Genomic DNA, 26626 nt, shown 5'->3' with positions numbered 1-26626 from the left:
TAAATTGGATGCTTATCTTGCTGGGATCCTATGACCCCAGCTGACTTCCTGCCCTTTGGGCAGGGGGCTGGACTCGATGATCTCCCGAGGTCCCTGCCAGCCCTAATGTCTGTGAAATCTATGAAATCTATGAAATTAAATCTGCAAAGTAGGTTAAACAAATATTTTTCTGGCGTGGCTTATACAGGGATGGTCCTGCCTTGATAAATGTGTTGAATTAAATGACCTTGTGAGGTCCCTTTCAGCCTTATTGTCCTGTGATTCTACAGTGGGAATTTTAGGTAGGCAAAATGTCATTAGACACTGACTAGCTCAGTGGTGTTCATAGAAAATTAAGGTTCAAAGGGACTTCAGGAGGTCATCTAGTAGTCTAACCCCCTGTTTAAATCAAGATTATCCCAGCCAAATATCATCTCAGCCTTAAATTATCTCCTAGTTTCTTGTGAAAAGTACCCTGAAATTAAATAACCACAGATGGCTAGTGTTATATTCATCCACATAGAAAGGATGACCATATTTACAATCTGAATACCTTTATTTCATATGTAGAAAACAAACTAAGAACTAAAATGACATCTCAGTAAGAGAATATTCAGCAAATATCTCTTTCTGCATACTACATTAGAACACAAAATAGAAGCAGCAACAAATGAAGCTACTTTCCATTTAACAGTACAGTTTTAAATGAAACAAGTCAGAACAGATAATATATGTGTATACAACAGCCATAGGAATAAAGGTGCTTCATCTCAGGAGAGGGGTTCCATACAAGAAGGGAACTAAGCCATCCTGGGTTAGAGCGCTTTTACATTTTTGTTTCTCTATTTTAGCAAATAATGGAGCACACTACACTAATGGGTAGAAAAATTGGTACAAAAAGCATGTCCTGACAGAATGGTTGATTTACTGAGTCAAAAGCTGAAGTGCTACCCTCTGAATCGCCAAACGATGTGCTTTTGCTAATGCATTAAAATGGTCTAATGCGCCTTTTTCTAGTACCTCAGAATGAAGGTACTAAATTTAATGCACCTTAGCAAAGGCACATGAATGAATGTGTAGGTGCACCCACTGTGTCCTGCAACACCTTAGTTTTTCTTTGTAGTCTCCTAGCCAAATAATGATCTTACTTAATCTTACTTGTGTGTCACTTGGCTGCGGGGTGCTAACCACTGCCAGTGGCAACTTGTGGAACCCTGGGGCACCAGCTAGACCCATCCTTTTTGTTCTTTTGGGCTAGCGAGGACCCTCAGGATCCTGGTATGGGGATACCTCCTGTAATTGCACTCTGACAGAATAGGTAACTATTTACAATATTTATTATGTACAATATATATTGATAGATACATATTTATATTCAGATATTTACATATATACATACATTGCTGTCTATTCTAAGGTTTAATTCATAATGCAATTAACTTATGAAATAATACTAATACACTCAATGCTTATATATATAAGAATAAAAATAAAAAACTTGGTAACAACATAGGTATGTGTATGGGTAGGTGATCACATCCCGGTAGGTCTGATGTAGACACCCAAAATAACAGTCTTTTGGTTGATTACTGTTGTCTTGATATCACCTTAGTTCAGGCAAGCATAATCAGTCAGGTGTGGGTGTGATGGGAGCTCTTTCGATGTCCCCAGGGCCCTACTCCTGATGATAGCTGGTCCCATGCTTGGTCTCCTGTAATACATAAACCACCTCCTCCCCACGACACCCCATTCTGCCCTTCAGACAGAGCTGGTGGGTCTACTTCCCTGAGTGCTTACTCCCTCAGGGCCCCCACATGGAAGGTCCACTACAAGAGGAGAAGGTTCTGCCCACTCACCAACCCCCAGCCCCAAATGCTTCCCCTTTAATCAGAGCTAGGGCTCACCTCCGGGCTGTGCTTGCTTCCCTCACTCACGCGACAGGTGGCTCGGCTCCTGCAGCCTCCAACACTTGCCGCTGTGGCTCCCCAGTGAGATCCCTGCAGTCTCCTCACGGCGGTTTGTCCCTCCCTCAACTCCCCAACTATCCCCAATGGCCCACCTTCTGCACCAGATCCTGGCTGCTGAATACTGGGGGCTCTGAAAGGACCCTGTTTCCAGCCCCGGGTGGCAGAATTGCTCCAGTCCTTTTTGTTCTGGTGTCCTCAGGGGGACAAAAAAATCTCCCAGGCCCAGCCTGGTTTTGGCTCACCATGGGACACCGCCTATGTGTGAGTATCCCTTCTGTTACAGTCTGTTACACTTAAGTTTCTGGTAGCTAGAGAAATCAGTCACTGGTAATACCTAATGAACTTTTCTTCTCTCTGTCAGTAAACTCAATGTATGAATTTGTGTATTTGTAAATGTACATATAGTATTATGACAGAGGGGGCACATCTACCATACAGCAAGCTACAGTGAGAGAGCAATCATGTGGGACTACACGTGATTGCCAGCTATATCACCGTAGTGATGAAATCTAATTGTGGGCCACACACATGGTGCAGTAAACACCCATACTGCACCACACTTTAGTACTTCCAAAAGTACTAAAGCACAACATCGTAGCAATGTTGCCCTACGGCAACGTGTAGGCGCACCCAAGGCATAATGCAGAGTAACACCTTGGAGACTAGCTTGTTTGGAGAGGCACAAGCTTCCATAAGCAACATCCTACCTTAATAGTATCTGATGAAGTAAGTTATTGCCTACAAAAAATCATGCCTTTGAATCAGTTAGTATGAAAGGTGCACTCTACCCTACCATTTGCCAGACTGCAGACTAACATGGTTAACCATTTGTCTGCTCATACAGTGTGAAGTGACTGACAAAGCCAATAAGGCTGTTTAAAAATTCTGGGACAGGTTCTTAGTTGGAGCAAGTCATTGTATTTCCTTTGTAGTTAGTGGAGCTGTGCTAGGTTTACAGCCACTGCAGGGCATAACATGTAGCCCACAGTTTTTACAAAGGCCTCAATACCTCCTGCTGGGACCTAATTTTTTCAACACCAAACATAATTATTCAACACATCCTATTGAAACTGATGAGTCCTGCTGCGTGCTTTTGAATATCTGGTTGTTTTATTCAGGTTTCTAACAGAACTGAGGGTTTGCTGGTCTGTTGTTTTTTATTTTATCTGATCTCCTTCATGCTAAGCAAGTTTGAAAATGTGGGCCATGTCTCTTTTATTTAATTTTTTTAAGCTTTGCCCCATGAAGGGATGCAGTACTTAAGGAGTCCATAGAAAACCTGTCAGTTACAACCTAGAATATTGGATAGTTTCTTATCTGTCTTGCCTGCATGATGTTAATTTAAACTAGTATCCCACTGCGTTTTGAATGTACAGTTTTCTATCTGTGAAAATAATATTAAGCATAGCTTTAAATATTGATCTGAAGTCTTAAGGCATCAAAAGTTATCTTCTTATAATCTATCATAAAATATTCATATCTGTGAAGTCAGGTGGATTCTGTTCTTTCATTTGGTTGGCAGAAAAATCAAATATCTTTGGAAAGACTTTTTATAAAGTAAATTTCTTATTGAGTGTATTTTTTGCATACTGTAAGATTGGCTTTTGTGAGGTTTTTTTCCACCATGAGTCTCAATGTTTTGATGTAGAAGGTGTTAAGACTCATTATTTTTGCTTCTGCAGTCTTGAATTAAAGTTTCATTTTAATTTTTAAAAAGCCTTACTTAACATTTAAAAAGAAAGTTAGAAAAGCCCCTTGTAGTCATGCTGAACAAGGTATTCTAACTTCCAGCTTCCTTCAGGGAGAAACACTAAACAATGACTAGTGCATCTTCTGACTTTTTTGAAATTTATTTCAAGTAAAATTTTAATTTTTGTGTCATACTCCCTGTCACAATATCTGTCTGTAGGGGTGCACCAATAGTGGTTTTGGGGGCTGATACCCATAGCCAGGGAGGCATATTGGCCAATACTGATCCAATTTCCAATACAGCTGCGTCTAGCTAGTAAGTCTGTTGTGGTGAAAGGAGGGGGGCGCAAATCAACGACCCCTGCAGTGAGTGAGGAAGTGGGGCAGGGGCTGGTGTAGCCACTGCCCTGCCAGGGCAGGGTGGGCGCGGAACAGACCCGCAGCTTGTCAGGAGGGAGAGTTGGGGAGCAGCTTCTGCCACTGCAGGCCACTCATCTGGCCCGCTGCTGCTCCCACCACTTGTTCGGGAGGGCACTGGGGGGGACAGGGAAGGGGAGCAGGGGGAGGAGGAGTGTGTGCCCCTGGATCTGCATGGGGCAGGCTGGGAGGGCTGGAGCCCCTGCCCCACTTCCTCCCTCACTGCGGGAAGCACTGATCTGCCTCACCACGCCCCTTCCCTCCCCTTCCACCACAACAAATTTACCAAATGCACACAGCTTTCCATGCTGCTGGGCTGTGCTCCTCACTACCTGTGTGCTGCACTACAGCTGCATTCAAGCACAGGTATTTATTGGCTACTTCAGACTGATTTCTGATGTCGATTTTCTTTATATCAGTGCCGATCCAATATCGGACGAATGTATCGATGCACCTCTATCTGCATTTTGTGGAACAGGTATCTGGTATCTGGTCTGTTTTCCAAGACTGCTTACCTTTACAGAATCTCCCAGGGGCCTAGGGCATCCATTCAGGGCCTTGTGGCATTTCACTGTAATTGAAAATTGCTGCCCCCGATCCACATCCTTTTATAAAGGTTCTGGCCCAGCTCCCGGCTCTTTAAAAAAAGAAAAAAAAAAAAAAAAGAAAAGCCCCTACTCACCAAATGCAGCAGGTGAGGGGGGCAGCAGAGGGTCAATCCCTGCTGGCCCCTGTTGCCCCATGCCGCATGGGGGGCTCTGCTACGCTGGCCCCCGCCCATTCTCCCAGCCCCTCCCATGGCTGCTCCACCCACCCCAGCTAGCCCTCTTATTTACCTGTTGACTTTATATTGCTGTTTTTGTTGTAGGTGTTGTAAGATAACAAAATATAAGCTGTCCTATGTTGTTTGATATGCTTTGTGGTGTTTAGATTGTTGATTATTTATTCAGTTCTTCAACACTTGTGTCCTGAAATCAAAAAGTTGCTGGTATACAACAACTGGATCTCAATCCTGTATTAATCTACACATGTACATTATCCTAGTGGGACTATGCATGTGTATATATGATTTAATCCAAAATCAAAATTATGTCATTCAGCTTTAGGTCAGGCCAGTGTTCATACCACAATAAAATATTTGCTTGAGCAGAGCCATAGATCAGATTGTGTGATTTTTTTATTTTTTACTTTATTTTTGTTTTTGTTTGTTTGTTTTGGTCCCATATAGTTATCGTGGCAGGTGTTCGATGATAGAAGTTGTTACATGATCTATGTAATACTAGAATTACACATTTTGTTAAATTAACTATCTTTTTCTTTCTAATCACTTTTCAGGTCTCTTAACTAATCCGTCTTTTCAGTGATGAGACAACGCTGGGAGGTATGGATAAAAATATTGGAGAGCAGCTTAATAAAGCTTATGAAGCCTTTCGACAGGCATGCATGGATAGAGACTATGCCGTGAAAGAAATGCAGCAAAAAGTACGTGTTAGATTTTGTCTTTCTTTTTGTCTCCTGTGGATAATTATAGTACACGCAGACTTAAACTTAATTTTAGGGACCATTTTCAGTGCATCTTGCTACAGCTAGAAATTGCACTTAATAAACCAAACTACTAAATTAAGCAATAACACATTAAGCTGTGAAAAAGAAAGCTGTGTATATATCGTCTGGCATATCTTTGACCTTTAGCTTTTCTTTATGGTTTTGGGGGTGGAAAAGGTATTGTCTGCTGAGGAAGATGAACAAGGTCTCTTTTTTTAATATAGCTATATCTCTGATCTACAATGTATCCAGTGTTAATTAAATATATTTTAAAATATAATTTGTCTTAGTTTTTCAATGAATTGGTAAGTTTGACTGTTTCAGACAGTTATTTACACAATTGTTTATTTAATAGGAAGATACGCCGTGTAAATAATAATAATTGTTGCTGTTGTTGTAATAATGAGAGGTAGCAGCAGTAGTTATATCAGAGTAATGCCTAAAAAGTAATGCTAGACACTGTGCAAGGCTATAAGAAGACAGAGTTGCTGTCCAGAAGCATTTACAAAATCTGAAAACAGGTTGCATTTTAGGCTTTGCTTTCAAAAACAAGTCAGCTCTATGCTTAGGAACTAGGGGTGCACCAATATCTCAGATGGCTACTGGATAAGCACCGAGAAAAGAGAAACGATGTTATCAGCCATTGGCTTTTTTGGTTGTTGTAGCTGATAATTACATGATAAAGACATGTGCCCGGAGCCCCCTAGTGAACATAGTCCAGTCCTCACACCCTGCCACTGGCCTGTACAGGTCCTACAGGTCCTGGAGAGCAGTGGGAGGGTGAAGGGGCGCCTGGGAGCAGTCACAGGGGACTGCGCTCAGCAACAAAGGGACTGTTACTGGCACCTGCTGCCGCCGCCACTGCCATAGCAATGCTGTGCACGTAGCAGGAGCCTAAGCATCAGAGCTGCTGCAGAAACTCTGGGCTGTGCACGGGTGGGGTAAGGCACCGCATGAGGGAAATTCTGCTCTGCTGGGCATGGGGCACCTTTGCAAAAGCAGCTTCTCCCCAGAAGCTGTGGAAGCTTGGCTGCGCGGGGCCTTCCAGTGCTGAGGCAGTTGTGTGCTAAGAGGCTCTAAATGCAGCCAGAGCAGCTGTCTGCACAAGGGTGCACCCCACCCTCCTGGGACAGCAGCATGGGTTGCATGGAGAGTGGGGCTGTAGGGAGGAGCTGTGGGCAAGAGGGCAGTGTGTGGGAATTAGGCAGTCACCGCCTTCCTCATTGAAAATGAGAGCAGGCAGGAGGCGTGTGTGTGTGTTAAATACAAAAAAACAAACAAAAGGTTTATTTATGTCAGTAGTTTAAAATGCCTTGCACTATTACTAAATATGCACTATTACTAAATATTGGTTATTGGATCAGCATCGGCTGATATTGTTGGTTAATCATTGGCCGTTAATATCAGTCAAGAAAATCTTTCTCAGGGCACCCCTGTTTGGACCTTTTGTTAGTAATAAAGAAGCAGTGTGGATTGGTTCAGAGGAGAGTCTGAACAGTTAGGAGGAACACTTTGGGTTTTTTCAGCTTCTTGAGAGTGTTGGAGTAACGTTGTAGCTGTGATGGTCCAGGAATTGTGTTGGACACAAGGATTTTTGTGGGTGATGTCTTTTATTGGACCATGTGCATGGTTAAGATAAAGTTTTATACAAGCTTTCAAATGCAAGGCATTCTTCATCATGTCTGACCAGACAAAGTGACCTGATGAAGAATGGAATAAAGTTAGACAGGCTCTTGAGCATAAAGCGTTCTTCATCAGGTCACCTTCATTGGGTCACTTTGTCTAGTCAGACATGATGAAGAGTGCCTGGCATGGGAAAACCTGTCTAACTTTTTCCCAACCATGCAGTTAATACAAAAGAAGATATCACCCACTTTCTCTCAGCTTCTTTAGATAATCCTAACAAGCATTGGCTTGCATATATTGTAGTTGTGCTGGCCACAGCTTTTCTATTATTTGTCTGGAGCTGGTAGTCATATGTACATAATTGCAAAAGCAGCATTTCATAATTCTGTGGTACTGATGTTACTGTGCATCTGCTGTTGCATGGTGGAATGTAAAACATTTCAGACCCTGCTGTGGAAATGGTTGAGGCTCATCAGTGCTTATTAGTTTATACACAGCTCACTGGAGGTGCCATGCTGGGATCCAGTTTGGAGGCTATTTTAAAGTACAGGCGGAGGAAATGGTGGATCTGGGGCAAGGAAGGTCTTCAAGGAAGCATGCTTTATTTTGAAATTCCATCTAAGCCTTGGGTGCAGGCTTAAATAGGCCAATGAATTCTTGCAGAGCAGGTTTCAGATCAGCTGTGTGTGGATATGTGATTAATCATACACTGTTCAATTAATCAGGATTCATTGTTTGCAATAATGCTGATCCAAAAGTGATTTTGTAGATTTTGCTTTCCATATATGACAACTACTAAGTTTGCTTAGTTGGTAAACTTTGTGGTGAAGTTGCAACTCTTTTTGCTAAAGGCAGCTCATTTAAGAACAATTGAGAAACTTCTGAACTCTACCTTTATCTGTGTTCTCTGAAATAATTGCTCATTACCAACTTGGTCTCTTTGGAGTACATAGCAACACACATAAAACTGGCTGCTCTCAAAACAAGAAATTAAATACAAGCTGAGGGAATAGTCTTTCTAAAGTGCTATGAAAAAAATAGAACATAAGAAAGATGTGGGTGAGTAAAGGAAATACATTTCTGTGGGATTGGTCTTACATTTTGCTCCGTTTGAAACGAGCAGGTTTTCATAAAGGGTTCCTATAATTTAAACCTATGTCCAGATCCTCCTTCACCCATCAGCTTCTGTAAGTACAAAAGAGAGCCATTAGGGATACAAGGTACTGGGTTTTTTTTACCAAACCTTAGATATTTTTTTTAACGACCCATATATGGTGCTTTGCTCTAGTACTGTATTTCCTTCCCATTTGCTCCATGGCCTTAGCACTTTGTTGGAATGTCCACGATTTTGTTGTTAACAGTTTACTACTTAAGTTATTGGTAGGCCACTTGTTTTGCCAGTCTCCAGAGCTGGGAGCCATGTCAAGCACACAGAAGCCAGAGTCATCTCGGCCAGATGGTGTTTGATACAGATGGATGGTTGGTTGTCATGCAGATCTTCTAGTTGGTAACTTGTTGCTGCCATCTGACTCAAGGAATAATTTGTGCACACTGGCTGTCAAAAGCATCTTCTCTTCTGTCTGTTTTAGCTGTCATGTCTGTGCTCTGTACAGAAGTGTTGACAAGACATTGCTGTTGTACATTTTCAATTTGGTTCTCAGTGATTTTTCTGCTTCAGGAGATCTCTTATAGCTGCTGGAGTGTACTGCTATATCATCATTTTTCCATGCTCATGCAATGCAACAATTATATGCCCTGTTAAGGCAAACTTGGGTAGATACACTCTTACATACTCTGTGGACAAGAATATATTTTTAAATAAAAAAAAGAATACAGATTAGATTAAGACTAATTATATATGTTAACCTCATAGCAGCCTCTGACTTTGCTCCAGTTCTTTCTCTGCTCAGTCATTCATCTCTCCTTTTGATTTGCTTTTTTAATTCCCCCCACCCCTAAAAGCTGCTTGAAAAAATTTCACAGGTTATTTGTCATAATTTCAATATTATTGGTGTTGTAGCAGCAAGAGCAGGCTAATTGAATAATGTTGTATAATTCCATTCTGCTGCTATTCAAATACCTGAATCACACCTGACTGTCATTTTCTTAATTGGTTATCTAATATACATGCATGTTAGGGTAGCTGAGGGTCCTTCTTCATTCTGCCTGACCTGATAGACCAGGCCAAGATGCTGGCCAAAGGGGAGATAAGGCAAAGTTAGATGCAAAGTAATGCTGATCAGTCACATATTCCTTTCTCTGCTGACTAAGCCCATCCTCCCCTTTGCTACCTGTGTCCTCCAGATCCCCCAGAAAAGACATACAGCTTCTCCCTTTTCTTTGAATAAATGAAATATTGAGGAATATATTTTCTTAGTTGAGTGGAGAATATCTGCTATGGGGATAGAAGTATATTGGGTGGGGGGGGAAATTAATCAGTATATTTATGTAAAGGTTTAGATTTATTTCCTTAAACTGGGTGTTCTATTATGGTGAACAAGGCAACTAACTAACCCTATGAAATAATAAACAAGTACCAAAATACCCTCATTTTAAAACATCAATAATTTAGTTCATAGTTATGAATAAAGTTGGGGCATACTACCGACAGCCTGTGGGCTGCATGCAGCCTGCCAGAGTAGTATCAATCGCCAGATATTTCAGAAAGTTGGCCACCCAGTCGGTTGATCAGACCATTCATACAGGTAGGCCAGTAGTTCTCAACTTTTTCATACTGCTCATTTAGACTCAAGGCACCACTCAGAATATGCCAGCTCTGCTTTCACTTATTTTTGACTCCAGAAAAATAACAGAGCAAAGAACCTGAAAAGACCACAACAGGTCAGAATGTTTTGACGCTATGTTGGATTCCTATTTGAGATCTTTGCGTTATCTTGTGTAAGTGCTTGTATACCTAATATTGTACAGCATCCCATGACGCCCTTAAAAAAAAAAATCTCACAGCATTCCAGAGTGCTGCAGCACCAAGTTGAGAATCACTGGCCTAAGTAATCCTCCACTGGAAAATGTACCATGTAAAAAGCCTCAATGGAGTTTGAGTTATGCACTCCTGGAATACAAATTATTTTACTTAGAAATTATCTTGCCACTTCCTACTGTTGGAATCTAGTTTTCTGTAATCTAGCAGCTAACTGATTGCTGCTTTTTTGAGTCAGTACAGACTTAACTGTAACATGTCACAGGTGGCAATAGTTGGATTTTTGTGCATAATCCATAGCTGTAGTCATCGTAATACCAGAGTTGTTAACCTGCATCTGCTAAAGATGAGGTCCTTGGCCATCACAGAAAAGACTAGTGCTAATTCAAATATTATATTTGCAGACGGAAAGCTATGTACAGCAAATACGGGAACAGCAGGAACAGATAGAGCTTCAAAAAGGTATAATTGGAAAACTCAAGTCACAGTTAGCTACTAATAGAGGTATGTATTCTAATTTGTATGACTTGATATGCATCTCCTTGGGTGTGTATGTATATGTGCATGTGTGTGCATGCACACACACATGCATATCTATATACACACACAGACACACACATACAGACGCACACAAGAAAATACATATATTTCAAGAAGTGTGAGAATAAAAAACACCCTGCTCATGTTGAAGTCAATGGAAGTTATATGGGGTCTTAAAAATATTTGCTGTAATAAGAAACTGTCTGTGAACAGGGTTTGCTTTTTTATTACTATTCAGATATTTGACTAAATTGTGTGAAGAAGCTTTAGTTTGTAGGTTGTTATACAATTGGGTGCTGTAATTAAATGTTTTTTATACTACCATATTTTCTTGCATACGACATTCCCCCAAATATGGCATACATCATGTTTTTGGAAGGCAGAATGTAGAAAAAAGATTTTTCTGGAGTTATAGCATAGAGCTGGCTTTTTCATGAAGGCACTGTGCTATGAGATGGCTGCCAGCTTCCCTATCCCTGCCAAGAAGCAGGAGGGGAGGCAGTCCAGTATTAACTCTTTCACAGTCTCTTGAATTGTCACAAGTTCTTGGAAAGTTTTATTCCATAACAAAGATATGGGGAATATGTAGTACTGTGGTGAGTGCCACCTCAGTACTACATATTTACTACATATCCCCCTGCCCCTATTATGGTATAAAGTTTGCCAAAAATACAGGTGCCAGTTTGAGAGTAACTGTAAAAAGGTTAGCACTGGACTGTGGCCCCTTCTACCTCCTAGCAGGAACAGAGAAGCTGGCAGCCATCTTGTAGCTCAGTGTCTTTGTCTTCCTGTTGCCTTCATGCAATGAAAGTCTGGTGAAGAAAATCAGCTTCCCTACACACACCCCAGTTTTGGAGTGCTGATTTCTGGGGAAAATATGTGAGGAAATACAGTATATGCTTGGTCAGGTAAGTCACATGGAACTCTGATGTTAACTTATTGGATAACCAAAGCTTAAAAAACAGACTCTGTGTTTCTGTTCAAATTGCCAGTGAATATTCTTAATTGTATGAATTGATAGTACAAATAATGGAAAATAGAACATTTCCAGCATGGATGCTTTTGGCTAATGCTCTTACTTTTCTTGAATGTCATAAAATTGGGGTTTTTTCCCCCAAGAATACGCGAATATTTTGCTGGTTTTGCCCAGCTCTCTAGATAAGTGTTTGAGGACAGAATTTGGGAAAAGCAAGGTCTAATAAGTCATGTATATTTTAAATGAAACTCAGCCTAATCAAAACAACCAGTGTATCTAATGTTGCTATTTTTTAACATGGCAGAACAAAAATAGTGATGCTCAGAGCTGTTTTTATTTTCAGGCAATGCACATGGTTATGTTCTACCTGAAGACCCTGAAACAAAGAGAAATGACATCTCCCTTAACTTAACTTTTGATCAGCTTTATGAAAAACTGAACCTGGCAATGCAAAGAGAGAAATTTTTAAAGGTACAGTTGCCTGTTCTGTGTTTAATATGAGGTTATAGTTCTGCTTTGAGGATCCAGAAAAGAAATGAGGTTTCAGAGACTCTTAGAACTGTCTTTTTCCAGGGGCAGATCTTCAGGTGGCATAAATGAATACAGCTCTGCTGTAGTGGGTTGAGCTGTGCTGATTTTCATCAGCTGGGGATCTGGCTCTACTTCTGCCAAAGAGCAACAAGAACTGGGAAATCCAGTTCATTGGAATGATGTTGAAGATGCTCTGCACTCGGTAAGAGAGAAAGTAGGAGCTGTGTGCTCACCTAGTTCTTTACCTCACCAAAGTAGCATTCAGGAAAGAGCTCCCACTTATTGCTCAGGAGAGCATATTGCAGTTCATGCAGGGAACATGTGTTTGTGGGTGTGGACACATATAATGATTAAAGCATTTCAGAGGCTCCACATATACAAGCCCTCTGAAACATTCTTAAAGTAGCTGAGACACTCCAAAATAGCACATCTTGAAAGGAAGTACTATTTTGAAGTGTTTCCCTTTTTTTATATATCTGGATGCGAGGGGAAGGGAAGTGGATGGGTCCTGCTGGATCCTACTCTGGCTCCTGGGGCACTGTTTGGTCCCTGTTGGGACCCCTGAACACTCTACTGAATCACCCCCTTGCCAGACCTGGAACTGAGCTTACCCCTACTATGACTGCACTCCCTGCCCCCCAGATCCCTGGCAGCTTCCAGGCCCAGTGCCAGTAAAGTCACTCCAGCCCCAATTCCCTCTATCTCTCTGCTGGGCTGAGAAGGTAGTGGGGATCAGAGCTGGAGGAACAGATTCATGGTAGCAAGGCTGGGGAGTGCTCCACTATCTTCTCCCTTCTCCTCCCCTCCACTTTCTTTCCCTGTGAGGGAGGGAGAGGAGAGAACTTGGAGTGGAGCACAAGTCTGCCACAAGTCTGCTCTAGGACCCCCTGGCAAGCACTAGAAGTGGCTGCACTGCTCTGAAACATGCTAGGCAGGAACATCCAAGAGGCATGTGTGGCTCCTGGATGAAATATTTCCTTTATGAAACAGTTGCAAGTATGTTTCAGTTGGAAAGGTTTCAGTTGTTACTTCTGTCCACACCCTGTAGTGGGGTGGGGACTTGACACATCTGTCACCAACATGTGATTGTGGTGGAGAGTGAATCTCCTTTTTTTTTTTTAAGTAATCAAAACTGGCTGAGTCTATTTTTTTTTCTTCATATCCTGTTTGCTGAAGCCACACAGATTTTCAGCATAGCCCACTGAAGTGACAGGGATGAGAACAGAGCAGCAGTGTTCAGGAGGTAGGAAGTAATTTACATGAGGCTCCCACGCTGAGCGGAGGTAGTGAGAGAGATGAGCACAATGCTGAGCCATTCCCAGAGCTGGTCAGCTTGCTGCATCTTCTGGGGCAGGCACCTCAATGAGGTTCTCTAATTTATTCTGCGTATGACACAATGATGTTCTCTTTAAAAAAAAAAAAAAAAAAAGACATGCATAACGAAAAGATTAGATTTCAAAAGTTAATTTCAGGATTTGTTTGCTATGTACAAACTAATCCTACATTTCTGTGAACTAAGCACATTTTATCAGATGTGTTAATTTGAAAATCATTTTATCAGATTAGTGACAGTTGCTAATTATCTTGTAGGAATCTAATTTGAGTCTAAGGATTCTTTAAAAAAAATTGTTAGTTTTATTACTAGGGAAATTCTAGAAAGGAGGATACAAAAATCTCATCCTCATATGGTTGTGTTTTGTGGAGTAGCACTCCTAGCTCCTCCACTTTGTTTTCTTCATTGTTTGTGTTTGTTTAGATGGCTTGAATAAAATTCAATTGAAGGGTTAACTCTTTGTCACATACTTGCAGATTTTTATATTTCTCTACACTTAGTTGTGCGTTGTTTGCATTATAGTTTTGGGTTCCATTGTATTGTACAAACAGATATTAAAAGGCAGGCGCTGTCTTGAGGAGCTTGAAGTTTAAATAAACTAAATAGGTAAAGAAGGGGAGAAAGGAAGCATGTTATCCATGTTTGTCAAAAGGGAACTAGAATGCAGAGAGAGTACTTGACTTTTCATGGTGTCCTGGGTTGTCTGTGACAGAGTTGGGAGCTTAGCTCTGATCACTTGAATTTGAGTTCAGCACCTTTCTTTTCAAGACATGAAGAGCTAGGTGTCCACACCTGGTCTAGTCAAGCAGTGTTCTAATGTATACCTTCTACTCATGAATACGATATTGTGCCATGTGTACATTGCATCCCTTACTTAATGTAGGTCTTTAATTACACATTTAATAACATTGTTCTTGTAGTATTTTTCCTACCTCTCCACCCAATTTAAATAGCTTCTTCTTGAAATTATGGTCTTCAATAGAAAAACCAGTTCTTTATCAACTTAACTATTAAGAGTTAACTTCCTATTATGTTTGAGGATTTTTTGGAAGACACTGTATCAAATTATTTCCCTAAACTAGATAAATTATGTTCACATTGTCCCCCAACATGTGAACTACTTTCAGCTGCATCCCCAACAAAACTACTAGACTCACAAAATATAAATTAATGGTAGGATTCAGTAAATGTAGAAAAAACATCCATATTTAAGATAAATGTAATTTATGTTCTCCATGCTATTCCTGGTTAATGTTTAGTGTCTTCCCCAGTTCTGTAAATGCTTGTGTTTTCCTTTTAAACTTCTCTTTTTAAATGTCCAAACTGTCTTCATCTGTCCCTGTTGGAATCTCTCTGAGTTCAGTCCTCCATCCAGTGAAGTCAATGAATAACTGTCTGTAATTAGTGAAGAATTATGTCCTAATTTCCAGATACTTAAAATGGTACTTTATTAGATGTTTTGGAATCACTTATTTCTACACCTGGATCTTATGAGAGACAGCCATATTTTTCTGTTTTATCTATATACTGTTTACAGTGCAATCTAGCTTCCCTCTCTGGCATTCATATATATTGATCGGGGGATGATGGAATAGAATCCTATACAAACCAACCTGACAGGGCCCTTGAGCATTGTTCAACACAGCCTTCTGGGTCCTACTGAAGAGGGAAAATTGGCCTCTCGGATCACTTTTGTCTCTGCTGGGGCCTGCAAGTGTGTGAATACCATCTCATAGTTAGCTTATTTTTTCAGGTACTTGCTTTTTAATCTGAAAAAATCAGAATGCATATGATTTTCATTTATCCCCAAAAGGAGACTTATTAAAAATACCAGTGCAGTGTGTATCTTATCCCAGACTCAGGCCAAAAACGAGACTGATGGGGATCAAGGAAATCCATGAAATCTTTTCTTGCCACAGTTGTTTTGCCATATCCCTCTCAATCATCTTCCCCCCAGCCCCCCAAAAAGGAGGTTACCTTTGGCATAATCGTCAGCATGAACAGGTGGTAAATATGGACCAAAGGCTAATAGTAATTAACATTGCCCTTCAGGAGACTAATGGGACAATATTTCAGTATGTGCCCAATGATAACCCTAGCATTTCCAGCCAGATTTTATCAGTTAAGATGGGCTGATCTAAAGCTTCACAACCAATCAACGGTCTTAGGAAGCAAAACTAGATGGACCAAAGCAAAAAAGATCTTGAGTTTCTCTCCCAACTGAATTACTGTAATCTTATGCTTGAAGTATATGAACAATATTTGACACTGCAGCCAAGACAAGATGGCTTATATATATATATATATACCCACTGAAGAAACTTGCCATTGATCAGGACTGTGACACAAGAGGAAACCCTCTCTATGTCAAGCACTGTCTGATAAAAGATTTTAATTTATTTATACTGCAGTAAGGTATTCAGAAGTTATGTCTTAATGGTTCTGAACATCACCAGAGGGAAATGACTGCTCTAAACTGAACTGGCTGAAGCAGTCCAAAAGAAAGATGTGTATTCTAGCATATCCTACCCCATTATTTCTCTTCCTGACTCCTTGTACCAAAGATAGGAGAAGGTGATATGTTTTTGACAATGCTGGCTTCATACTAGCTGACAATTCCCTGTGCTTGCCCATTTTAATGCTATTTAAATTCCTTTTGTGTCCACTGAAGTGGTGTAATGCAGAATTAGTGGGATCCAAGTATGCAGAATTCTGCTATCAGCTGTGTGGTTTTTTCCCCCATCATCTTTGTAGGCCATTTGTATTCCAGGTGACCCATGTAGTTGCTTAAGGGGAATGGGAATCTTTTGGGCAAAATATACAGAATATTTACCCTCTTTTGTCTAAATATTGGTAAGACCATTAATATCAGTTTATCAGCTAAACAGTATTCTTCCTGGGAGCCATCTGAAATCTTGTAAGTTCTGTTCATTTAATAGAACAGAGCAGTAAAATGGGTCCTTGACCCTCACAGTATGACCTTCTCGAAAGGGAGAGTCACTGACCTGTTTATGACATAAGTATGATCTCTGTCCCCATTGCCAATCCCAGTACAAATCCATAGTATGGCTAAAGGTATTCATTGAGCCAGACACTACTCGCATAGTACTATAGTGCTCATGGGACCTTGAGCCAGTCTAAAAAAGATTACCACAGTGTGTTTGGGTGACTTCAGCATTGATTATTCCAGTTCTTCCAGGTTCGTATGCCACTGCTATGATATTAGGAACAGGTAGGAAGGGCAGCGTAATGACTTGGAGAGGGTGCTAGATAGGGAACTAGCAGTTACCTGCTTACGTCTTGACGGTTAACAGTGATGTTGACTTTCACTGTCATATAATGAAATGCCTTCTTCACAATACTGTAATATGATGCTTATATTAGAGCAATGATAGTGTGCTCGTTCTTCAACACTCTCACATGAATAGTCTTTCTTCCCTTTCTGTGCTTCCTTGTATATCCATCCTAACTCCTCTATGCTGGAAGTGGGCATTTCTTTCCTACTTTACACAAACTACTGGAAAGGCATTGCAGTGCTCTCTTTCCTCCTTTTGAGGAGAGGAGAGGAGCAGCTGTCACTGCAATTGGTGTTTGCTTAGTGCTTACATGAGGACTCCTTTGATCTCTTCACCTTCTGCTCTGCTTAACATTTTTTGCCAGAGAAAGAGAAGCACAGTACTGTCTGGACTGCATGAGAGCTGCACAGAAGGGGTACAGGAGTCCCAAACAGGCGTCTTTTGCACCCTAAAAACTTTATACTGAATCTGCTTTGCAGTAGTTACATTTTTATTCTGAATTTTACTCTGTATTGTTTTTCTTACGTCCTTTGTATCTTAAGCCTGAACCTAACAAAACTCTTGGCTCCACCATAATTTGCTTCAAGTCATTATATTCAAACCTGGTAAAAAGAGTATCTTATCCAAACACACTGCTGCCTCTACCTAACATTCACTCTAAGAAGTCTGCACATTAAATTTCACCTAAATACTTTGCTGCTTCCCATGGTCCCAAATATGTTTGAGCATTCAAAGATCATCTACATCAGACAATAATTTTCTGTGCCTTCTATTCCTCTCTCCATGATTCCCTTTGTTTTCTCTCAGCCCTAGCTGGCTAATCTGAAATTTAGCTTCTATATTTTGAACAATATCATCTGTCTTTGGAAATGTTGGCACATAGCTTTTTATCCTAAAGCTTCCAGACTTCATCTCTTTTCTAAGAACTGAATGTAAAAATCTGTCTCCTTCATGTGTCCAGTTTTGGCCCCCATGCTTCAAGAAAGATGTGGACAGTTTGGAAAGAGTCCGATGGAGAACAACAAAAATGATTAGGGCAAGACTTATGAGTAAAGGCTGAAAGAACTAGGGTTATTTAGCCTGGAGAAGAGAAAACTGAGGACAGGATTTGATAACAGACTTCAAATACCTGACAGGTGATTACAGAGGGGATAGAGATGGGATTTTCTTCATGAGCATAGAGGACAGGGCTAGGAGCAACAGCCTCAAGTTTCAGCAGAGGAAATTGAGATTGGAGATTAGGGAAACTTTCTGACTATGAGGGCTGTCAAGAATCCTGACAGGCTGCCTAAAGAAACTGTGGAATCTCAGGAAGTTGGAAGTTTTCAAGAGCACTTGGACTTGGATAGTATTCATCTGACTACTCGCTATAAAGGGGGACTAGAACAGAGAGGGGTTAATGACCTATCCTGGAAATGGGGTCTAATATATGCTCCTTATCTTTTGAAATGTCAAATCTGGTAGAAGGACTCCTCTACCACTAGTTACCAATATGGGAGGTAACAGTATTCAAAGCTAGAGAATGACAGCTGGAAAATAGAGGGAATAGCTGTACTGCTATTTAAAAGATGTGGATATGTGAGGTCTACAGACGGTCGGAAAGATCAGAAATTTCCCTTGGGTAGAAAAACCCCGTTGACTGCTCTGGCTACTCAGTGAATGGAAGCCTTCTGAGAAAAAGAAAGGTTTATTTTGTACTGGGTGATATGCAGGAACCCAATCTCAACCTGCTTCTGACCTAGAGCACTGACCCAGCATTGATTACATTTACAATTTAAAGCAAAGAAAAGCTTTTTATCCAAACCTCACTGTTCAATGGATATTGACCTTTGTGCAGCCTTTTGAGATGGCGCTGCTGGGACAGCCACATGCATGTCTTTGTATCGCTGTGGCCAGAGCTGGATTTTTCTCTTACATTGTCCCTATGTGGAATAATCCCTGTTTATGTCATTTCAAATGCGTCTTGTCACCCTTGCACAGACTCCTAATAAACAAATCAAATATTTCTCATTGAAGTTCCTGGCTTTCCTCTGTATTTGTTCCTTTCTTCTTCCAGCCCTTTGCAAATGTATAAATATACATCTCTCTATATATAGTGCATTGTTCTTGACTTCCTGGCATGTTGGTGTCATTTCTGAGTGAAAACTGAACACCTTTAGCCTCATTCTCCACTCAGTTACATGCTGTTAGACTATTGAAACACACCTGAGGTCTCATGAGCACCCAACCTCATATTTGTCTTCCACATTGACCTTGTTTTTCAAATAATCATTTTGCTATATAGCATGATTTCCTGTTGTCTTGACATCGGATGTAACGTCTCCTAACCCCAAATCCAAGTCCAAAATTACATTGTTTCTTTTTAACTGTCTTGGCAGAAATGAAGGTTAGAGTGATGCAAACATACATTTTTTTTTTTTTTTTTTAGGGAGGGGACACCAGATCTGGAAAAAAACCCCACTTGCACTTTCCTCTTCAAATGACTTATGAAACAAGTAGAAGTTTGTTCTGTAAAAAGATGTGTGTGTTTGTTTTCAAAATTAAAACAACAATGGCTATTTCTGATCTGCTTGGCTACTTCTGGTCCACTATAAATCTAACTTGACCCAAGTGAAGATCTAGCTCCTGTTTTAATTATGACATGTTGAAAGTACAATTTAGTTCAAAAACTCCTTGTTTATACTCGCTGTTTTCTGCCTCACATGACTGTCCCTATACTTCCTGAATCTCTTTGAAATTCACTCTTTCCTTCCCTTTTTTTAACCTTATATAGGCAACTAACATGAATCAGTCACTCTTCTGCTGTTTCCAATATAAGTTTGTTAGCAATCCCACGTAACCGTTAGTTATTTCTACAGGTTTCAGGGAAACATAGCTTTTGTAACCACATCTCTATGCTTCAAGCCATGTACCTTGTCTTTGCACTGATAATCCAAGGATCACCTCTTTAATAGATGATAATGAATTTTTCCTTTTATATACTGTTAGGTTTTTTGTATAAAATTCTATTTTTAATTTTAAAAGCAACAATTTCCCTATTTAACATTTGGGATTTGAGCAGTACTTTTATGCTAAAATTGAAGCATCTGAAGACTTTGTCACCCTCTTCAAAATTTCTTTTAATTCTACCACACTTTTGTTTAGATTGCAGATGTTTATTTTAGCCTATCCAGGCTAGTACATAAAGAAATATCTTTTAGCCTGGAAATATTAACCCATTGTCCCATTTTTGTAGGAACAATTGGAGAATGAGAGCATCAGAATGAAGCAAATTGAGGAAGAGAGCAATCAAAAAGAAAAGAAACTTGTGTCAATTATTGCTGTAAAAGAAGAAAAAATAAGGATTTTAAATAACAGATTAATAGAATTAAATAAAGTACAAAATTGTATGCAGATGCCAATATATAAAATGGAGGTAAGAATATAATATAATAAAACTAATTTTTCAAATAATTATCTTTTTTCTGTTCTTTTTATATTATTCACTGTAGTAAACAGATTTTAGAAGAAAACTGTATATTAATTACTAGCAAGATTATTAAAATATGTACAGCAGTATTGTTTCTTCTTGATTAAGCCATAAAATACTTGAAATTTGTTTTGTGCTTTTTAATTTTTCAGCTTTGTATTTTAAATAGCTTTCTCTAATATCACATCATTGCAAATTAAATGCATAGCTTCTCAATTACTCTTTTTTTTTAATTTCACTCCGTTCAGAGAGGGAATTTTACTTATCAGGAAGAATATCCAAGTTAAAATAAACATAGGGTATTTCATAACTGTAGTCAAGGATGCAACTACAACTAATGGACACAGGTCTGAGCCAGCTTTAAAATAAACTCTCTACTGGTAACAGTGTGGCTGGTCCAATAGCATGAAGCTTAGTGTGGGCTGCTTGACTGTTTACCCAGCTTCTGGGGCAGGTTGTGCAACTTGCAGAGTTCTGTACTGCTTCTACCAGTAACCAACCTAGTTAGTTTAAAGCTAGCAGAGGTGTCTACTGGAATTGCAGAAGCCTCCTTGGCCACAGTGCAGATACAAAGTTTGACTAGTAACAACTCCTGCTTCATAGCTGATGGCAGTTTTAAAGCTCATGTAATACTAGTGTGATCCACAAGGTGGTACTCGAAGTTAATAACTTGTTTAAAATCATGGTAGAATACTTGACAGTGTCTGTGGTTTGCTCCTTGAAAAATGCTGAGCTGAATTGATTTTTTTAGAAATAGCTGAGTCCCAGTGTAACAAGCCCCTGACCAGCTACATGATTAAATTACAAGTATATTAAAGTACAGCTTCTGTCTGCCAGTTTCCATCTCCATGAAAGGAAGATAATCTTTATCTACCTTTTAAAGTCCTGTGAGTCTTGAATGAGAATTGCTCTATAAACAAAGAACTGCATTATTAAATTTGTGACACCCAATTCTTCATAAATTTCTATCTTGCCCACATAATTTGTAAATGGGTTTTTGGACTGCTAGGAAAATAACTTGGTTCCATTGATGTTGATGAATATGGTAGCATTCATTAATCTGCCTTTTTGTTAGTGCATGTAAATATAAGAATTGAAAAATGTATGCTAACACAGGCTCTTTACTTTCATATTTTACTTCAAGGTGAAAGGGAAAAAGGATGCTTCAGATAGACCTGAGTTATCTCCAGGGATCCCTGGTATTTCAGCTGTGCCTGAAAGGTATATAATTTTGCTGCATTTTTGCAAATGGCTGTTAATGTTTACATCTGCTAAAAAGTAACAAAGCGAGCTGCTTCCCTGCCTTTCTAGAGTATAGAGAGAATGGAGGAAGTCCAGAATGGGGAGGAGAGAAGAGCCAATGCAGCATGTGGAAGCATAGCTGGGGCTCTGTGGGTATTCAGGGGCATGTTGGGAGAAAGAAAAACAGCCGCTTGATGCAGCAGGGGTTCAGTCTCCTTTGGAAATAGCAGTAGTTGTTAATGTGGGTTGTTGGATGGCATTAGCTCATCTTGGAGGGGGAATGTGCAGCCATGGTGGAATAACTGATGGCAGCACAGCAGAGGAGCCAGCTGTGCTGCCAGGAGGGGATTCAATCTGCACAAGGAAATAATTCTTAGACTGCCTTGTTCTGAATTGGAGTTCAGAGCTGGGTTTGATCCATGAAGCCCCAGCCTCTGGTGCAGCAGAGGCTTTGTTATCCGTACATGATCATGAGAAGGGGACTAGGGAGATGAAACTGAACTTCACCATATTTAATGAGCAAGTATTAGTTCCTGTAGACCTTTCCATTGTTCTGTAAAATCACTTCTCCTCCCTACCCAATTCTTTTTTTCTTTGAATTTTTAATGTAAAAAAAAAAAAAGCTATTCCTTGGAAGGCTGTGCGTGACTGGAAAATTAGTAGGTTTGCAAACAAAACCTGATTTAATACAAAAAATGATACTTTATTTGAACTGTTCACAGTTTTGGGTGTGTTTTACCTCATTAATTAAAACATCTAAGAACAGTTGGAACAAATTATGCAACTGCTGCCATTTTTTTCAGATGATGATTCTGTTTTTTGGAGCAAGGTCCTAATCTACATCTCTTCCAGAGGCCTTCAGCAAAACTATCAAGGCAGCACTTGACATTCCTGATAGTTATGATAGAGGCAATAAGAAAAACACAGACAAAAAAAACTCTTTCAAACTTTTTATAAGTAAAAAAGTAAAAGGGAGTAGAAATCCATTTTTCTACATTCTTGTTATCCTTAACAACCCAAGAATTTATGCTTAATCTGTGTAGGCCAGTGTACAAGAACAGCTAAATCCTTCAATTTAAGTATTATGCTGCATAAGTAAGGTGAATACTGTAATCTGCAGGGTTTTTGAGAAGTCAAAATCTGCACTTAGATGATAAACTTTATTTTTCATTCTTAGTATGATCAACTAGGTATTTGACAGCCATGAAGCATGCTACAAAAGGCCCTGGAGAAAACCACATCAAGTGGGAGGGGGGAAAAAGCAATGATGTTGGCTACACAGAAGGAGAGGGGCAACTAAGTCAGATGTTCTCCAGCCCTTTACAAAAATGCCACATAGAAAAATGGAAGGAGAAGCAAATAACAGCTGCTTTTACACGGCTCGTTCACTTTCCTGTACAGATTAAAGTCTATGGGGAAAAAGAGGAAGAAATAAATATTCACAGCAGCAGTAGCTGATTTCTTTGGACTGACCATCACAGTAGTACACTTGCCGAGAATGCACATTCATGGCTCATACTGGAGGAAATGGGAAAAAAAACAAAGGTCTATGGCTGAGGTTTTCTGTAGACCCCAGCCGTCTAAAGGTTTACTACTTCAACCCAATTCTGTGCAGGGGCATGTGAATGTGTGACTAAACAGCTAAAAATTGTATCATATTTATTTGCCTGCATTGTTCCCTACCACTTGTCTTTGAAAGGGGGGGTGTGCATGCGTGCACATGCACTTAGAGAAAAAGAGGTTTTTTTAAATAGCTATTTGTTTTTCTCTCTTACATTTGTGGAGTGCTACTTGTAAATTAAAGGTCATGAAAGAACTGAACTCTGACACTTGCATTTCAAATATTGGACTTTTAGGGAAGCTCTAGAGACAATTTTCCAGGAGGTAAAGGAAGAATGTCATCGAATATGCACATTAGCCAGAAAACAAACAGATCAACTGAGTAAATTTAACATGAAGAAAGAACTTGTAACTGGTAATATCCTAATTCTTATTGTGATCCAACTGTTTGAAAGCTTTTCTTTATATCTGAAAATACAGTAAATTGCATATACATTTAAAGTACTGCTATTTACTATCTGCCTCTTTCAAGTCTGTTCACGTGGTGTTTTGCAGTTCACTAAGAAAATGCACCATTAGATCTGATCTTTGGTGATCCGTATTCCAAAGTCTATGGGTAAAAGGCAATCCCAGCATCGCCAACTTTCATTATTCTGGTTTGTCCTTTGTAATGGATTCTTGGTTCTCAGTGGCCATGTCTACATGTGCATATTAATGCGACATAATAAACTCCAGCACTTATCACGCTGGAGTTTATTGCTCTTGGGCACTACATTTACATGTGTGCCCAAGACTGCAGCACATTGAGCTGGGTCAGAGCAGCCCTGGCTGGCAATGGGCCCAGGGGGTCAGCCTGCCAGCCCAAGGCTGCTCTAACCCTGCTCAATATGCTGTGAAGGGACTGGCTGGGGCATAAGTGTACTGCAGTGGGGAGCTAGCCAGCAGGCAACCCCCGCACTGAAGCGCACTCATGTCCCAGCCAACTGCATCAGCATCTATACGTGCAGTGCTGTAGAGTTTATTAGTTTACTCCAGCCTCATAGCCCTGAACATATAGACACAGACATTTACTGTAGAGCTAATTAGTCTACCCTGCAGTAGACATCTCATGTATAGGTACCCAGTAAGTAGGAGTATGCTGTTAATTTTGTCAGTTTATAAAAATACCAATTATGAATATTGTTGGCCCCAATTTGTCAAAAAAGACTGTTGGATTATTGACATGACCTAGGAGAGGACTTTGTCTTAAAGTTCCTAGTTGCAGACCTGTAAAGCTTGTCCCTGTACTTGAATAAGAACCTAATTCAACAGCAGCTGAAATGAATTAAAGGACTTGACTGTGATAGGAACAGGACCAGGCCCTAAACCCGGGTTCTCCTAATGCATATGCTATGACAAAAATAGTTTTAGAGACATAAACAATATGTTAAAACAAGAATCCAGTTACCCTACCCTTCCAGTCCCCTTGACCCATGGAGGTATCTTTGATGCAAGTAATATTAAGTAAATGTATGATACAGTTCCATGAATGAATTGATGGTCCATTATTTTACACAGGTTGTTCTGCTACCTTTAAAATTATTATTATATTGACTGTACCCCTTTAATTTTTGTGATTTTTGGAAAATTCAGCAGATATTCCAAACATTTGATTGATCTTTTCTTTTGTTTTGTTTTTCTTCTTGCTATAGGTATAAGTGTGTGCTACGCTTGACTGGGTCTCTGTAGGCATCACTGTATTATCAATCTTTATTAATAATGTGTTTTGCATTTCTCCTTAAAAGTAGACTTGCATAAAATTTGCATTTAACATCTTTACCTATTTAATGGGTTACCATTATTTTTTTTATAATAAATAACCATACACATTATAAATGGTAAAGTATTTAATGGTACTCACTTATAGCTGTGCCCACTTAAAATCAGTTGTACTAAACTTGGACAACATCAAATGCTGATGAGATAAGGCTGGTCAAGATTCTGAAATGAATTACTTTGTATTGTTTATTCTGTATAAAGAATTACATCTTTTTTGCATGAAAAGACTACTCATTGCATAGTTTAGAAGGGGCAAATACCTCTTAAGAGCTGTTCTTATCACCAACTATCACTAGTATAGACTCACCTTACTGATTTCTGTATATTTCTGTAGCCCCTATTACCATTATATCTAGGAAACTTCCTGACTTACTCCCAGTCACATTTGGGAATTATTTTGCAATATATAGGTTATTTGTGTGTTCTTATGCTCAGTGCCTGGAGTGCATTGAGCATTCCCAAAACAAGAGAGGGAGGGGGAGGGTTCAATTTAAAACCTTGCCTGACTGAAATCAGTGCAAGAGGTGCCTAAATACCTTTTAAAAAAAATCTTGTTCTTAGTGCCTTGCAGACCGTTGGCACTTCATGAGAGTTCTTCAGTTACAGCTTCTATTTCTGCCAGAATGGTGCAGTAAATATATGCATGTGTGTGTTAAGAGTATTGGGCAACATAAGTTTCAACAAAATGAGTGTTTATACCTAAAATTGTAGAGAGGAATAGAATTGTTACAGTAAAACTAAGCAGAATCGTATTTCTGGTTTAAATATTTGAATTGGGACTGACGTTCATAAAGGAGGGCAAGAGAAGAATCCCTCAAATTATAACAAAAAACAATAAAAAATTAAGAGAATTAAAAAATGTCTGTAATCTGTACATTTTATGCATTAATGATTACTTTGAACTATTGTTTCCATTGGTTCTGTTTGACATTTTTCCTTTCCTCCCTTCACAGATATCCAGTTTTCTTTGCCCATCCAGTGTACGGATAGAAACGATCAACAAGCAGAAGAGCTTTTTAAACCTTGGGTTGAAAAGGATATAAATAGAGGTGCATCATGCATCACATCTATCACACCAAGAGGAGTGGGCCAAGATGAGGAAGACAACTCTGTAGAATCACTTTCTATATTTAATGTCAAGTTTCCACCTACAGACAATGACTCTGCTTTCTTGCAGAGCACTCAGGATAAACTAACAATGCCTTGTACTGTAATACCCGAAAACGTGCTTCAAGATTGTCATTTTAACATGGAGCATAGGGACCATGCTATGAACAGCAGTAAATTGAATTCTAACTCATCTGAAGCACATGGATTTGATCCCATAACCTCAGCTTTGCAAAACCTAACAACTACTGAAAAAAACAGCTCCCCAAACCCTACAAACATGCTTATAGAAAATTCTCAGGACAAAACTTTGTGTTTGACAACTGGAGATATTGATTCCAAATTTGTTCATGAGCACACAAATCAAGATGTCCGTGAAGTAAAATTTCCCTCTTCAGAGGCCACTGGGACTACTGTCAGAGGACCTCATCAGGTATCTCTCTACTGATGCTGTATATTTCAAAAAGTTGATATTGTATTTAAAATGTTCTGGGAAAGGTCTTTCAGGCCTTTTTATGATTCACATTATTCTTATGGTGAATCTGACAGATAAATCATCTTTCTGACATTGAACCTGGGTGCACTAAGTATTA

General features: G+C 39.6%; 1 protein-coding gene across 4 annotated transcripts in view; it reads left to right on the top strand.

Moving 5' to 3' along the window:
• Window positions 1–26626, top strand: part of TANK (TRAF family member associated NFKB activator) — a 44851-nt gene that overhangs the window by 12231 nt on the left and 5994 nt on the right. For 2 of the 4 annotated variants that reach the window (XM_019554323.1, XM_019554322.1), the window contains exons 2-8: window positions 5388–5534; window positions 10566–10665; window positions 12021–12148; window positions 20073–20252; window positions 21451–21527; window positions 23405–23523; window positions 25880–26466. In XM_019554323.1, the coding sequence (XP_019409868.1) occupies window positions 5436–5534; window positions 10566–10665; window positions 12021–12148; window positions 20073–20252; window positions 21451–21527; window positions 23405–23523; window positions 25880–26466 (1290 nt within the window). In that variant the 5' untranslated portion in view covers window positions 5388–5435. Of the gene's footprint in view, window positions 1–3932; window positions 3952–5387; window positions 5535–10565; window positions 10666–12020; window positions 12149–20072; window positions 20253–21450; window positions 21528–23404; window positions 23524–25879; window positions 26467–26626 lie in introns of those variants that run through there. The other 2 variants (XM_019554324.1, XM_019554325.1) reach the window with 2 other exon arrangements.

The sequence above is a fragment of the Crocodylus porosus genome, unplaced genomic scaffold, assembly GCF_001723895.1.
Source record: "Crocodylus porosus isolate Cpor-Errol unplaced genomic scaffold, CroPor_comp1, whole genome shotgun sequence".
In the NCBI taxonomy this organism is placed as follows: Eukaryota; Metazoa; Chordata; order Crocodylia; family Crocodylidae; genus Crocodylus; species Crocodylus porosus.
The sequence above is the reverse complement of the archived record's forward strand: the minus strand, read 5'-3'. Positions and strand labels throughout refer to the sequence as shown.